This window comes from Rattus norvegicus, chromosome 17 (assembly GCF_021556685.1).
Source record: "Rattus norvegicus strain SHRSP/BbbUtx chromosome 17, alternate assembly SHRSP_T2T, whole genome shotgun sequence".
Classification (NCBI taxonomy): domain Eukaryota; kingdom Metazoa; phylum Chordata; class Mammalia; order Rodentia; family Muridae; genus Rattus; species Rattus norvegicus.
In genome coordinates this window covers 61021532-61036929 of record NC_141550.1, presented here as the reverse complement: position 1 = coordinate 61036929, position 15398 = coordinate 61021532, and the positions used below count along the sequence as shown (strand labels likewise).

The following is a 15398-nucleotide window of genomic DNA, read 5'->3' as shown; positions in this document are numbered from 1 at the left end:
CAGAATGCTTACCTTGTTACCTTTTGAGTGTTAGTCCTTTGGAAAAGTTCAAAGTAAGAAATGAACATTTTTCTGGATAGTAATTAACACATGAATAATCAGAAAATTTCAATAAAAGCATCTTTAATTGCAGATTTGCCTCACAAATGGAGAAGACTACGATAAATGAGCGGTTGCCTTGTGGAAACAAGGAAGACTCGAGAACTGAAAGACAGAGGTACCTTCAGAAGCTTGATGTGACACACCCTGGGATCTATTCATGGATAGAAATTGAGGCAAAAACTTGGGATGAGGTGAATTAACCTTTGGTAAAATCTCATATTTCTGGCTTTATTTGATCAATATAACATATAACGCTCCCTTGATTTGACACAGAGATGTGTTTTGCATAAAGACAGGGATTCAACCTTAGAATGTGGTGTTTGGCAATTGTACTTATGGATCATCGCAGTTCTGTGCTCACAGAAATCTCACAGCACTATGCCCTGCAGGCTTGTGGTCCATGGTGGCCCAGAACATTCTGTGATGTGTGACTTTTATTTAGACTTAAAACAAAATGTCATCTCATGCTAAAAGTAAACGATGACATTTATGAATGAGTTTTTTACTTCCCTTTGTTATAAATCTTGGTGTATATTGGATGCTCAGTGCATATTTTCTGAACGATGGCATGGAAGGTGAACCAAAGGCAACCTCTAGGATAAAGGTTAGCTTTGGCACTGCCGTGCTATAGTGCAGGCTTACCTAGCTCTGAAATTAGTGATGTTAGTAATATTTAAATGTTAAATATTTAAATGTTTAAATGTTAGTTAATATTCTGTAATGAGATGTTAATTCCCAGTACTAACTCTGCCTGCATTAAAGAACTTTTGTTTTTGATAAATCATGCTGTCTTTCAAGCAATTAGAATCCGAATAATACAAATGACACAGGACTTTAACAGGCTATGTACTTTCAACAAAGTTTTGCTCTTGTAGGTTGTGCTAATGATTACATATTTAGACCCACAAACCCCCTTATTAGTCCCTCAACCTGATTTGTTCTTTGAAAGTCACCAATCTACAACCTGTAGGTTGAATTTCCATGCAAATAGTTATATAATATTTAGCCCTTTAACCTGTTCCATTTAGTTAGGGTAATACCTTGGGGAGTCTTCATTTCTTAACGTTGCTGTGCAGCGTCTCTCATGTGGTCAGGAATGGTGGCTCACATCTGTAATCCTAGCACAGAGTCTGAAGAAGAAAGATAGGCTCAAGTTCAAAGCCAGCCTGGTATACATAGTGAATTCCTGCTACCTAATGAAATCCTGTCCCAACACACAGACACAGACACAGACACAGAGACACACACAAACACACACATACAGACCCACACAGACACACAGGCAGACACAGACACACACAGAGAGACACACAGACAGACAGACAAACACACACAGACACACAAAGGCACATAGACACATACAGCATTGCGAGGCTGCACCACATACCTGTTCCTAGGCTGATAATTGTGCTGTGAGCATTGCTGTACCCACGCTGTGTACTTCTTCTTGTTTCCTTTCGACTGGGTTTTGCCCTCCTAGCCAACTGAGTTCATGGTGCTATCTCTCTGCCTTCCCTTATACTGTTCTTTCCTGCTTGTCCATATTTTCTCATTTGGCTTCATTTACTTAGGAGTGTCTCACTACCTTCTCTTCCATGAAGCCTTCTCTAACTAGACTGATTTTCCAAAGTCCATCTAGAACTTATCCTTTCAGATAAGTTATTCAGCTTATCCTTCAACTTTGAATAAATATCATCTAAGTATAAATTGGGAGGAATATCAAATGATATATGACATGTTTTCTCAAAAAATTTAAGACATGTTTGCCTAAGTTATAGGATAAAATATGTATCATGCCAATACTTTTTCCTGAGGACAAAGATGTTCTAAAGTTTTTATTTTTATATTCTGAGAATTATTTTATATTCTGAGGAATTAATATAAGATCAAATGCACTTAATAAATCGGACACATTGTTTAATTGAGTGCTCCTGTTTGCCTTAAAACAGAAAAACATAGACCTGCTTTCCTTCCTTGTTTAGCCAGAACTGGAGATTATAGACGTAACTGGTAGGAAGTCCCCTGCAGTAGTTTTCTTTCTTTCTTTTTTTTTTAATCAACTTGAGTATTTCTTATATACATTTCAAGTGTTATTCCCTTTCCCAGTTTCCGGGCAAACATCCCCCTCCCCCCTCCCCTTCTTTATGGGTGTTCCCCTCCCCATCCTCCCCCCATTGCTGCCCTCCCCTCAACAATCACGTTCACTGGGGGTTCAGTCTTAGCAGGACCCAGGACTTCCCCTTCCACTGGTGCTCTTACTAGGATATTCATTGCTACCTATGAGGTCAGAGTCCAGGGTCAGTCCATGTATAGTCTTTAGGTAGTGGCTTAGTCCCTGGAAGCTCTGGTTGCTTGGCATTGTTGTTCATATGGGGTCTCGAGCCCCTTCAAGCTCTTCCAGTTCTTTCTCTGATTCCTTCAACGGGGGTCCTATTCTCAATTCAGTGGTTTGCTGCTGGCATTCGCCTCTGTATTTGCTGTATTCTGGCTGTGTCTCTCGGGAGAGATCTACATCCGGCTCCTGTCGGCCTGCACTTCTTTGCTTCATTGCAGTAGTTTTCTATACACTCATCCTAGCACCTTCACCTGCTCCTGGGGTGTGGCAAAGCAGTTTCGTGTGACAGGTGCTAGGACAGACTAACTGAGGAACCTGATTCCACAGTGGAGACCATCCAGGGCTTTAACCTGACTCTGAGGCTATGCTATTTCCACATCCCTTCTTCTAGTCAGCGCCACACTTTGTTTGCAATACACAATCACGGCCTGCGAGTACTCCTAAGAGCTCAGGAGATGTGGACTTTTCTTTCTTTCTTTTTTTTTTTTAATTAACTTGAGTATTTCTTATATACATTTCAAGTGTTATTCCCTTTCCCGGTTTCCGGGCAAAATCCCCTTCCCCCCTCCCCTTCTTTATGGGTGTTCCCCTCCCAACTCTCCCCCCATTGCCGCCCTCCCCCCATAGTCTAGTTCACTGGGGGTTCAGTCTTAGCAGGACCCAGGGCTTCCCCTTCCACTGGTGCTCTTACTAGGATATTCATTGCTACCTATGGGGTCAGAGTCCAGGGTCAGTCCATGTATAGTCTTTAGGTAGTGGCTTAGTCCCTGGAAGCTCTGCTTGCTTGACATTGTTGTACTTTTGGGGTCTCGAGCCCCATCAAACTTTTCCAGTTCTTTCTCTGATTCCTTCAACGGAGGACCTATTCTCAGTTCAGTGGTTTGCTGCTGGCATTCGCCTCTGTATTTGCTGTATTCTGGCTGTGTCTCTCAGGAGCGATCTACATCCGGCTCCTGTCGGTCTGCACTTCTTTGCTTCATCCATCTTGTCTAATTGGGTGGCTGTATATGTATGGGCCACATGTGGGGCAGGCTCTGAATGGGTGTTCCTTCAGTCTCTGTTTTAATCTTTGCTTCTCCCTTCCCTGCCAAGGGTATTCTTTTTCCTCATTTAAAGAAGGAGTGAAGCATTCACATTTTGATCATCCGTCTTGAGTTTCGTTTGTTCTAGGGATCTAGGGTAATTCAAGCATTTGGGCTAATAGCCACTTATCAATGAGTGCATACCATGTATGTCTTTCTGTGATTGGGTTAGCTCACTCAGGATGATATTTTCCAGTTCCAACCATTTGCCTACGAATTTCATAAACTCGTTGTTTTTGATAGCTGAGTAATATTCCATTGTGTAGATGTACCACATTTTCTGTATCCATTCCTCTGTTGAAGGGCATCTGGGTTCTTTCCATTTTCTGGCTATTATAAATAAGGCTGCGATGAACATAGTGGAGCACGTGTCTCTTTTATATGTTGAGGCATCTTTTGGGTATATGCCCAAGAGAGGTATAGCTGGATCCTCAGGCAGTTCAATGTCCAATTTTCTGAGGAACCTCCAGACTGATTTCCAGAATGGTTTGACCAGTCTGTAATCCCACCAACAATGGAGGAGTGTTCCTCTTTCTCCACATCCTCGCCAGCATCTGCTGTCACCTGAGTTTTTGATCTTAGCCATTCTCACTGGTGTGAGGTGAAATCTCAGGGTTGTTTTGATTTGCATTTCCCTTATGACTAAAGATGTTGAACATTTCTTTAGGTGTTTCTCAGCCATTCGGCATTCCTCAGCTGTGAATTCTTTGTTTAGCTCTGAACCCCATTTTTTAATAGGGTTATTTGTTTCCCTGCGGTCTAACTTCTTGAGTTCTTTGTATATTTTGGATATAAGGCCTCTATCTGTTGTAGGATTGGTAAAGATCTTTTCCCAATCTGTTGGTTGCCGTTTTGTCCTAACCAACGTGTCCTTTGCCTTACAGAAGCTTTGCAGTTTTATGAGATCCCATTTGTCGATTCTTGATCTTAGAGCATAAGCCATTGGTGTTTTGTTCAGGAAATTTTTTCCAGTGCCCATGTGTTCCAGATGCTTCCCTAGTTTTTCTTCTATTAGTTTGAGTGTGTCTGGTTTGATGTGGAGGTCCTTGATCCACTTGGACTTAAGCTTTGTACAGGGTGATAAGCATGGATCGATCTGCATTCTTCTACATGTTGCCCTCCAGTTGAACCAGCACCACTTGCTGAAAATGCTATCTTTTTTCCATTGGATGGTTTTGGCTCCTTTGTCAAAAATCAAGTGAGCATAGGTGTGTGGGTTCATTTCTGGGTCTTCAATTCTGTTCCATTGGTCTATCTGTCTGTCTTTGTACCAATACCATGCAGTTTTTATCACTATTGCTCTGTAATACTGCTTGAGTTCAGGGATAGTGATTCCCCCTGAAGTCCTTTTATTGTTGAGGATAGCTTTAGCTATCCTGGGTTTTTTGTTATTCCAGATGAATTTGCAAATTGTTCTGTCTAACTCTTTGAAGAATTGGATTGGTATTTTGATGGGGATTGCATTGAATCTGTAGATTGCTTTTGGTAAAATGGCCATTTTTACTATATTAATCCTGCCAATCCATGAGCATGGGAGATCTTTCCATCTTCTGAGGTCTTCTTCAATTTCTTTCCTCAGTGTCTTGAAGTTCTTATTGTACAGATCTTTTACTTGCTTGGTTAAAGTCACACCGAGGTACTTTATATTATTTGGGTCTATTATGAAGGGTGTCGTTTCCCTAATTTCTTTCTCGGCTTGTTTCTCTTTTGTATAGAGGAAGGCAACTGATTTATTTGAGTTAATTTTATACCCAGCCACTTTGCTGAAGTTGTTTATCAGCTTTAGTAGTTCTCTGGTGGAACTTTTGGGATCACTTAAATATACTATCATGTCGTCTGCAAATAGTGATATTTTGACCTCTTCTTTTCCGATCTGTATCCCCTTGATCTCCTTTTGTTGTCTGATTGCTCTGGCTAGAACTTCAAGAACTATATTGAATAAGTAGGGAGACAGTGGGCAGCCTTGTCTAGTCCCTGATTTTAGTGGGATTGCTTCAAGTTTCTCTCCATTTAGTTTAATGTTAGCAACTGGTTTGCTGTATATGGCTTTTACTATGTTTAGGTATGGGCCTTGAATTCCTATTCTTTCCAGGACTTTTATCATGAAGGGGTGTTGAATTTTGTCAAATGCTTTCTCAGCATCTAATGAAATGATCATGTGGTTTTGTTCTTTCAGTTTGTTTATATGATGGATCACGTTGATGGTTTTCCGTATATTAAACCATCCCTGCATGCCTGGGATGAAGCCTACTTGATCATGGTGGATGATTGTTTTGATGTGCTCTTGAATTCGGTTTGCCAGAATTTTATTGAGTATTTTTGTGTCGATATTCATAAGGGAAATTGGTCTGAAGTTCTCTTTCTTTGTTGTGTCTTTGTGTGATTTAGGTATAAGAGTAATTGTGGCTTCGTAGAAGGAATTCGGTAGTGCTCCATCTGTTTCAATTTTGTGGAATAGTTTGGATAATATTGGTATGAGGTCTTCTATGAAGGTTTGATAGAATTCTGCACTAAACCCGTCTGGACCTGGGCTCTTTTTGGTTGGGAGACCTTTAATGACTGCTTCTATTTCCTTAGGAGTTATGGGGTTGTTTAACTGGTTTATCTGTTCCTGATTTAACTTCGATACCTGGTATCTGTCTAGGAAATTGTCCATTTCCTGAAGATTTTCAAATTTTGTTGAATATAGGTTTTTATAGTAAGATCTGATGATTTTTTGAATTTCCTCTGAATCTGTGGTTATGTCTCCCTTTTCATTTCTAATTTTGTTAATTTGGACGCACTCTCTGTGTCCTCTCGTTAGTCTGGCTAAGGGTTTATCTATCTTGTTAATTTTCTCAAAGAACCAACTTTTGGTTCTGTTGATTCTTTCTATGGTCCTTTTTGTTTCTACTTGGTTGATTTCAGCTCTGAGTTTGATTATTTCCTGCCTTCTACTCCTCCTGGGTGTATTTGCTTCTTTTTGTTCTAGAGCTTTTAGGTGTGCTGTCAAGCTGCTGACATATGCTCTTTCCTGTTTCTTTCTGCAGGCACTCAGCGCTATGAGTTTTCCTCTTAGCACAGCTTTCATTGTGTCCCATAAGTTTGGGTATGTTGTATCTTCATTTTCATTAAATTCTAAAAAGTTTTTAATTTCTTTCTTTATTTCTTCCTTGACCAGGTTATCATTGAGTAGAGCATTGTTCAATTTCCACGTATATGTGGGCATTCTTCCCTTATTGTTATTGAAGACCAGTTTTAGGCCGTGGTGGTCCGATAGCACGCATGGGATTATCTCTATCTTTCTGTACCTGTTGAGGCCCGTTTTTTGACCAATTATATGGTCAATTTTGGAGAAAGTACCATGAGGAGCTGAGAAGAAGGTATATCCTTTTGCTTTAGGATAGAATGTTCTATAAATATCCGTTAAGTCCATTTGGCTCATGACTTCTCTTAGTCTGTCGACATCACTGTTTAATTTCTGTTTCCATGATCTGTCCATTGATGAGAGTGGGGTGTTGAAATCTCCCACTATTACTGTGTGAGGTGCAATGTGTGTTTTGAGCTTTAGTAAGGTTTCTTTTACGTATGTAGGTGCCCTTGTATTTGGGGCATAGATATTTAGGATTGAGAGTTCATCTTGGTGGATTTTTCCTTTGATGAATATGAAGTGTCCTTCCTTATCTTTTTTGATGACTTTTAATTGAAAATTGATTTTATTTGATATTAGAATGGCTACTCCAGCTTGCTTCTTCTGACCATTTGCTTGGAAAGTTGTTTTCCAGCCTTTCACTCTGAGGTAGTGTCTGTCTTTGTCTCTGAGGTGTGTTTCCTGTAGGCAGCAGAATGCAGGGTCCTCCTTGCGTATCCAGTTTGTTAATCTATGTCTTTTTATTGGGGAGTTGAGGCCATTGATGTTGAGAGATATTAAGGAATAGTGATTATTGCTTCCCTTTATATTCATATTTGGATGTGAGGTTATGTTTGTGTGCTTTCATTCTCTTTGTTTTGTTGCCAAGACGATTAGTTTCTTGCTTCTTCTAGGGTATAGCTTGCCTCCTTATGTTGGGCTTTACCATTTATTATCCTTTGTAGTGCTGGATTTGTAGAAAGATATTGTGTAAATTTGGTTTTGTCATGGAATATCTTGGTTTCTCCATCAATGTTAATTGAGAGTTTTGCTGGATACAGTAACCTGGGCTGGCATTTGTGTTCTCTTAGGGTCTGTATGACATCAGTCCAGGATCTTCTGGCCTTCATAGTTTCTGGCGAGAAGTCTGGTGTGATTCTGATACGTCTCCTTTTATATGTTACTTGACCTTTTTCCCTTACTGCTTTTCATATTCTTTCTTTATTTTGTGCGTTTGGTGTTTTGACAATTATGTGACGGGAGGTGTTTCTTTTCTGGTCCAATCTATTTGGAGTTCTGTAGGCTTCTTGTATGTCTATGGGTATCTCTTTTTTTAGGTTAGGGAAGTTTTCTTCTATGATTTTGTTGAAGATATTTACTGGTCCTTTGAGCTGGGAGTCTTCACTCTCTTCTATACCTATTATCCTTAGGTTTGATCTTCTCATTGAGTCCTGGATTTCCTGTATGTTTTGGACCAGTAGCTTTTTCCGCTTTACATTATCTTTGACAGTTGAGTCAATGATTTCTATGGAATCTTCTGCTCCTGAGATTCTCTCTTCCATCTCTTGAATTCTGTTGGTGAGGCTTGTATCTACAGCTCCTTGTCTCTTCTTTTGATTTTCTATATCCAGGGTTGTTTCCATGTGTTCTTTCTTGATTGCTTCTAATTCCATTTTTAATTCCTTCAACTGTTTGATTGTGTTTTCCTGGAATTCTTTCAGGGATTTTTGCGATTCCTCTCTGTAGGCTTCTACTTGTTCTCTAAGGGAGTTCTTCATGTCTTTCTTGAAGTCCTCCAGCATCATGATCAAATAGGATTTTGAAACTAGATCTTGCTTTTCTGGTGTGTTTGGATATTCCATGTTTGTTTTGATGGGAGAATTGGGCTCCGATGGTGCCATGTAGTCTTGGTTTCTGTTGCTTGGGTTCCTGCGCTTGCCTCTCGCCATCAGATTATCTCTAGTGTTACTTTGTTCTGCTATTTCTGACAGTGGCTAGACTGTCCTATAAGCCTGTGTGACAGGAGTGCTGTAGACCTGTTTTCCTCTCTTTCAGTCAGTTATGGGGACAGAGTGTTCTGCTTTCTGGTGTGTAGTTTTTCCTCTCTACAGGTCTTCAGCTGTGCCTGTGGGCCTGTGTCTTGAGTTCACCAGGCAGCTTTCTTGCAGCAGAAAATTTGGTCTTACCTGTGGTCCCGAGGCTCAGGTTCGCTCGTGGGGTGCTGCCCACGGGCTCTCTGCAGCGGCAGCAACCAGGAAGATGTGGACTTTTCTAAGTGGGCAGGAGTAGTGCTGTCTAGTTGTTGTTTGGCTTTTTCTGTGGAGATGTGACTAAATGTCTATTCATACCAGATACAGCAACGACGACATACGAAAGAAGAATGCTGCCCAAGATGGGCAGTAATCAACCCTGAGGTTTAGATGGGCTATAATCAACGCTGAGGTTTGGGGATCACTAGAGGAGCACAGGGGACTGAGGTATCACTGGAGATCCTATCCCAGCATAATGGCAGCTCAAATGTGCTCTGGTAGTGATGATTTAAAAAAAAAAGAGTCTCCCCCAGGTATTGTTAGATCTCCTGGAGGGACCCTATGGTCCTCTAAGCTTTATGCACATTCAGAGCATAGTAACTTCCATGAGCTTCTGGAGTCTTGTGATCCCCACTCTCTTCCAGAAAGGGATGTTTTCATCCAGAGAAGGCAACTACACAGCACAACATGGTTGGTCAAATTTCAATAAGTACTAAGGGTGCACTGGGGCCTTGTTCCTCATGGTACCACTTGGACTGTTGTGAGAAAGGAGTCATCGGGATGAGATATCTTCCCTCACACATTAGAATATCAATGTACTCTTGACACTAATGCTAGCAGCAGATGTTATGTACAGCTTCTACTGTGCCACACGTGTATTCTCTAACAGCATCCCTGATGACCCACTGTGGCAATGTCTATCAATATTTTCATGTCACAGGTGAAGAAACCAAGCCAAAGGATGAACTTGCTCAGGACCCCACACCTCATCGGGGTCAAGTTGAGATGGAGCCCCAGGCATTCTGACATCTGTGTAGACACTGTCCCTGCAAATGATCCCATGAGACATTTGAATGATAATGGCCCCCACAGGTTCAGACATTTGAATGCTCAGTTACTAAAGAATGCACTATTTGAGACAGATAGGAGGCGGGGTCTTGGTGAAGGAAGTGTGCCACTGGGAGTGGGCTTTGAGGTCTCAAAAGCTCATTCAAGGCCCAGTCTCTCATGTCTGCCACCGTGTTACCTGCTTTAATGACAGACCCAGCCTCTGAAACTGTAAGAAAGTTCCCAATTAAGTGCTTTCTTTTATCAAGAGTTTCTTTGCCTCTTTACAGCAATATAACAGTGACTAAGAGGTCATCTAAGGCATCATGTTAATTTCATCATCACTACCATGGCGTCTCAAATTATAGTGTTGGCGAGGTGGTGTTTGGATGTCAAAATTACAAACGCTTATTGCTGCATGGCATTTCCTCTTTCAGTCTTACTGATTGTGCCAACTTGAGTATCTGAGAGAATACAATTCAGACCTAATGATGTGTTTAACATTAGTGCCGGCGGGTCATATTTCTGGAAAAAGCCAGACAGTATGATATTAGGTGTTGCAACACATCTGCGACTGTACACGGCGTGCAGAGGAAGGGTCCATCTGTGCTCCTATAACACTTAAGAAGAGAACACAAACAGGAGATGGGTAAGCTCGAGCCGGAGTCTAACTTAACTTTCCCCCATTTTTTGTTCTAGTTGCGAGAATCATTAGCGATGCTAAAAGCGGCCAAGAAAATGCGTTGTAGGATTCAAAGGTATGACTACATGCAACGTGCAGAGGTAGCTGCTGTGTTCCGATGCAGGCAGAGCAGTGTGATGCACGTGTGTAAGGCCAGGGTAACATTTCTGCTCCCAGTCACTTCACATGATTGCACAGCTGCATGGGGCAGGGGATTAACTCAGTGCTGGAGTGTATGTTTGCCTATGTAAGGCCCTGGTTTCATCCCCGTGCACCACAAAAATAAAAGGAGAAAGTAGTTATTCACGCAGTCCCTACACGTCACAACTAACCACATAACACAGCTAGAAAAATGATAGATCTCTTGAGTAGCTTGTTTTCCAAAGAATTTGCCAAATTGCCTTTTAGATGGTTATTTAGAAATCACGTGGTATTTAAAAAATTCACTCATGAGAATCATTCCTTTAAAATACTTAGGCTCGAACTTGAAAATTCCAACTTAGTCGTCACAATTGAAAAACAAGCGAGAGAAATGGAAGCGCTTGGTGAAAAACTGTTAAACACAGGAAACGACGTGGTAAGTTTAATAGGTTTCTCATTAATGCCGTCAATATGGAAGAGTTGTTGTTCTTTCTCTAGTAGTACTCCACTGGACCATGTTACCCAGAATGAAAAGGCTCATTGACAAAAGTGTTTGTTTTAATCACATTGCTACTATTTATTAGTAGAGGTGAAAGTCCTCTGGCTTTACAGAAATTGACGGAATAGATAAAAGAAATTTCGGTAGAATTTTTAATGAGAAACATTGATGGTCCTGTTTTATATAGGCATCCATTGATGGGCACACTCAATGCTTCCCACAGTTTGGTTGCTGTCAGTTGTGCTGCTTTGGATCTCTGGGTCTCTCATAAAAGTTTAAGATAACTCTTACATTCAGTGCTAGTTAGATGAAGAATTCTGACCTTGTCTTATTGCCAGTTTCTTAACGTTAGCTTCTGTACTCGTTTTGCTTTCTGTTGCTGCTCACTTGGGGAGAAGAATGTTATTTCACCTTAGATCTCCCCAGTCATACTCAGGTGCTGAGGAAGGTCAGGACAGGAACTGAAGGCAGGAACTGAAGGCAGGAACTGAAGGCAGGAACTGAAGCACATAGCTTGTTCCCCATGGCTTGCTCCGCTATGTTTTGTATGAAGCCGAGGCCCCGTGCCTAGGATTTCTGTACCCTCAGTTGGATGGGCCCACCTATGTCAGTCAGTAGTCAAGAAAATGTCCCACATACATGCCCCCAAGCCAACCTGACTGAACTTCCTCATTTGAGATTTCCTCTTCCCAGATGTGTCAAAGTGGCAACTAAAACTAACTGTGACAACTTTTGGGGAAAGATAACTTACAATTTCTACTCGTCATCAAGAATAGATACTAAGTCTTACAGAAGCTTTTGATTCGTGCCAGAGAATTGCCCTGCACCACCCACCCCTTTGGGTTTTAAAAAGAAAAGTTATGTCTGAAAAAATAAAAAAAGATGTGGCTTCTGAGCTGTCATGGACCTTGCAGAGTACCCTAGGAATCCTACCATTGACTGTCGTCAGTGTCTGAGCTTCCCAACCATGCGGCAGTCCATGCCCCTGAAAGGTGGATATGCCTCTGGGATGGAAATCTATCGCTGTAGAATGAAAGTTGTGTATCTGCACACCCACAGAGCAGCGTCCATGTTCTCTTTCCTGGAAGCTGACCCCTGTTGCGTTTTGAGCCCCAAATTGGACCAATGAAGTGGTTGCTCTTTTTACTCATAGAGCCCAGGCTATTTTCGGTGAAGCATCTTTCTTCAGCTCAGCTTGCACGTTGATTTGCCCTCAGCATTGTGTTGTAAAGTCCCTTCTTCATCAGACTTCACCAGCCTCCCAGCCCTAACTGCCAATGTCTTGGAGCCTCCACAGGTGTCCAGTACTACCCTTTGAAGCCCCCATGGCTTCCAACTTTTGTTGTTCCCAAGGAATATCATATTTAGTTTATTTTTTAATTTTTAAAAATGATCTTATAATTTCTCACCTGAATCCACTGCATGCTCACCACTCCCACCCTCTCCCACCCTTCTTCACTCCCCTTCCTCCTCACAAATCTCCTTCTCACACTTGTCTCTTCATTTGTGTGACCCAGTGAAATTAACCAGGGCCGTCTGAGTGGGTTCAAGACTAAAGACAGTGACAACACACCCTCCAGAACTTCTTACTTAGCTCCTTTTGGGTTACAGTATTTGTGATTAAAATTTCTGAATTGATTTTATTATTTTGGGAATGATGAATTTATGAAATTACACAAGGCCATTCATGGCTGAGGATGTGACTCAGTTTGCCTAGATTGTGCCAAGGTGGGCTTTCAAAACACAGCACTCCACGCCCACAGAAACCACACATTCTCACAAACATACACATACAGGGGTGTGCACACACACATGTACAGGCACACACACATACATGCTCACACACATGTACATGCACACACATGTACACACATACATGCATAGGGTGAATCACAAGTCCCTATGAGCCATATTTAGTAGATACTGAAGAAAAATATTTTGAACTCCAGTTCTGTTTTTCTTAATTGAATTGTATTTTACCAGCATGCAGAGAAAGAATGTGACATTTTTATGTACATATGTTTTTATCCATTGTTGCTAATTCTTCAAACACCAGTGCCCTTCCTGGGCCTCCTTACTTCCCTTTCCTAAGTCACATTATTTCCTCACAATTTCCCTTTTCAAAATGTATATTCCATTTCCGGTATACTTACAGTTGCTGAGCTGTGGGTGAAAACTGCAAAATTTCAGGTTCACAGAAGTTACTTACGTTCTGATTTGTAAAAGTCCACCTTTGTAATTTGTTTTAGGTGGAAGCGGCACCGGAAGGAGACCCGGTGGAGCCGAGGGAGGAGGCTGTTGCTGCACCCTGGAGTCAGATGGAGTTGATGGAGCTCACATCTGAGCTCACGAAAATGAGAATGCAAGAGGACTCTTGTAAAACGGAAGTTCAAAAATACAAGGAACTCTATCTACAAGAACTAAGAAGCAATAATGCCTTACTCTCACGTCTTCAAAATAGGTGAGGGAGACACGGGGGAGGGGGCGGGGGGAGGAGGGGAGGAGAGGGGAGGGGAGGGGAGGGGACGGGAGAGGAGAGAGGTGCTGAGACTAAACTAAGCTCAGTGCCTGTCACTAAAGGATACTTCTCAGTGAGCAGCGTCCCTGGATCTATAGATTATGAGAGCTAAGTGGACTTTGTAATTCTGGGAGGTTACGCTAAAGCACTTCTTTGAAATGTTAATTCGGGACACTTTTTACTCCTCCATTCTTGCAGTATGTCTATTTCCAACTCAGTATTCTCACCTAGTTGATTTAATCTATTGATTTTTTAGGTGTTTATGAAACTCTTTAGTTAACATAGTTTTACTATAACTCGATTGTTTACATAAAATAAATATTAAAAGCTTTACTATTTTTGGAAGACTATAACCTCTGCATTGAACGTTCCCGTGGTATTCAGTGTCACCACTAGAGGGTGCAGCAGAGTCACTGCCCTTCAGTGTTTCTCTCTCCTCGCATTTTTGGGATACAGGAAAAGACCAACTTTGAGCCGAAGGAAGCAGAAGTCTCAGCTGGTTACAGCAATTCCTTGTTCAGTTGGGCTAAGAGTGTGTGGCAGAAAGGTCAGCTTCACCTCCTCGGTGCCTCGGCAAGGATGTGCTGAACTAATTGCCTGGGCTGCTTGTTTCAGTTTCTCGTCCTCTCTCCATCTTGGCCTCCCTGACCCAGAACTCCTCAGGGATAAAGGCTCAGTTTCTTTCACTTCGGTGCAACGAATGTACAGATAGCAGAAGCAAATGCTTGTGGGTGTCTTTGAGGGATTTTTAAAAAACATATTTTCATTAAGCCGTTGAGAATTTCATTCATAAATGCAAAGTATTTTGATCGTATTCAACTTCCATCACTAACTGCCCACCTTTACCCTGCCACCAAATTCGTGTCCTTTTTTTTTTTTTTTTTCGTTTTTAAATTCTAACCTAATGAGTAAAATTTTTGCTGCCCAAATACCCTTGGGTTTGGGGTCATCCACGATAGGGACCTTTAAGGGACAGCCTTAAAGAGAACCGATTCTCCCTCAGAAGCCATAACTGTCAAAAGCTCCTCTGGTGTGGGAGCTTGAGACCCTCTCCCCAGTTCATGCTAGGATGCTGACTGGCTTGGTCCTGTGCATGTCACCGTGAGTTCAGGATGACAGCAATCCTGTCGTGCCTAGGAGATAGCTTTCCTTAGTCTCCATCCTCCTTTGACTCTTGTGCCATGTGTTCTGTAATGTTCTTTGAGGCTCGTGGGTAGGGGTTGATAAAAGGAGTCCCATTTGTGGCTTAGCACTCCATTGGCTTATAGTCTCTACCACATTAGCCAGTTGGGAATGTCTGCATTAACCACATAGAACTTTCTCCAATGAGGTCTGAGAGTTGCACTAATCTTTACTAATTTAGAGGGCAACTTGATACCATGTTCATTTAGCAAAATAATAATAGGGGTTTCACCCCTTGGGGCCAATGAGCTCTCTAACCATTGGTTCTTGACTTTATTCATAATACCTCACATGTGTTTCCTCTTGTGAAATATACCTATATCCAGTCAGAAGGTTGGTTGGCTACCCTCCATGCTGGTCATTACTGTAGCTTGCAGGATTCAGAGCTGGGTAAGGCAGTTGATGGCTTTTCTTCCCATTCAACCTGTGTGGGTCCATGAAAGCTAGCCAGGGGGAGGAAGCTTCCTGGTCAGTAACAACTTGATTTCTCAGTACTAGTGTGAATGGGATTCTTGATTTCTTTCCCAGTCTTTTTGGCTTCAGGGTGTGGGACAACTACTGATGTTATTTTTAGAACATGCCGCATAGCTGAAAGTGATCATTAGCTTGAGACGTTCCCTGGAGGAGTCTTTGGGGGCTGCCACGTGTAGGATTATATCATCTGCAAACAG

General features: G+C 41.8%; 1 protein-coding gene across 1 annotated transcript in view; it reads left to right on the top strand.

Moving 5' to 3' along the window:
* Positions 1–15398, top strand: part of 4921524L21Rikl2 (RIKEN cDNA 4921524L21 gene like 2) — a 45714-nt gene that overhangs the window by 9847 nt on the left and 20469 nt on the right. Inside the window, 4 exon segments of the mRNA NM_001433467.1 lie at positions 134–293; positions 10405–10463; positions 10865–10964; positions 13277–13488. Of these exon segments, the coding sequence (NP_001420396.1) occupies positions 147–293; positions 10405–10463; positions 10865–10964; positions 13277–13488 (518 nt within the window). The 5' untranslated portion in view covers positions 134–146.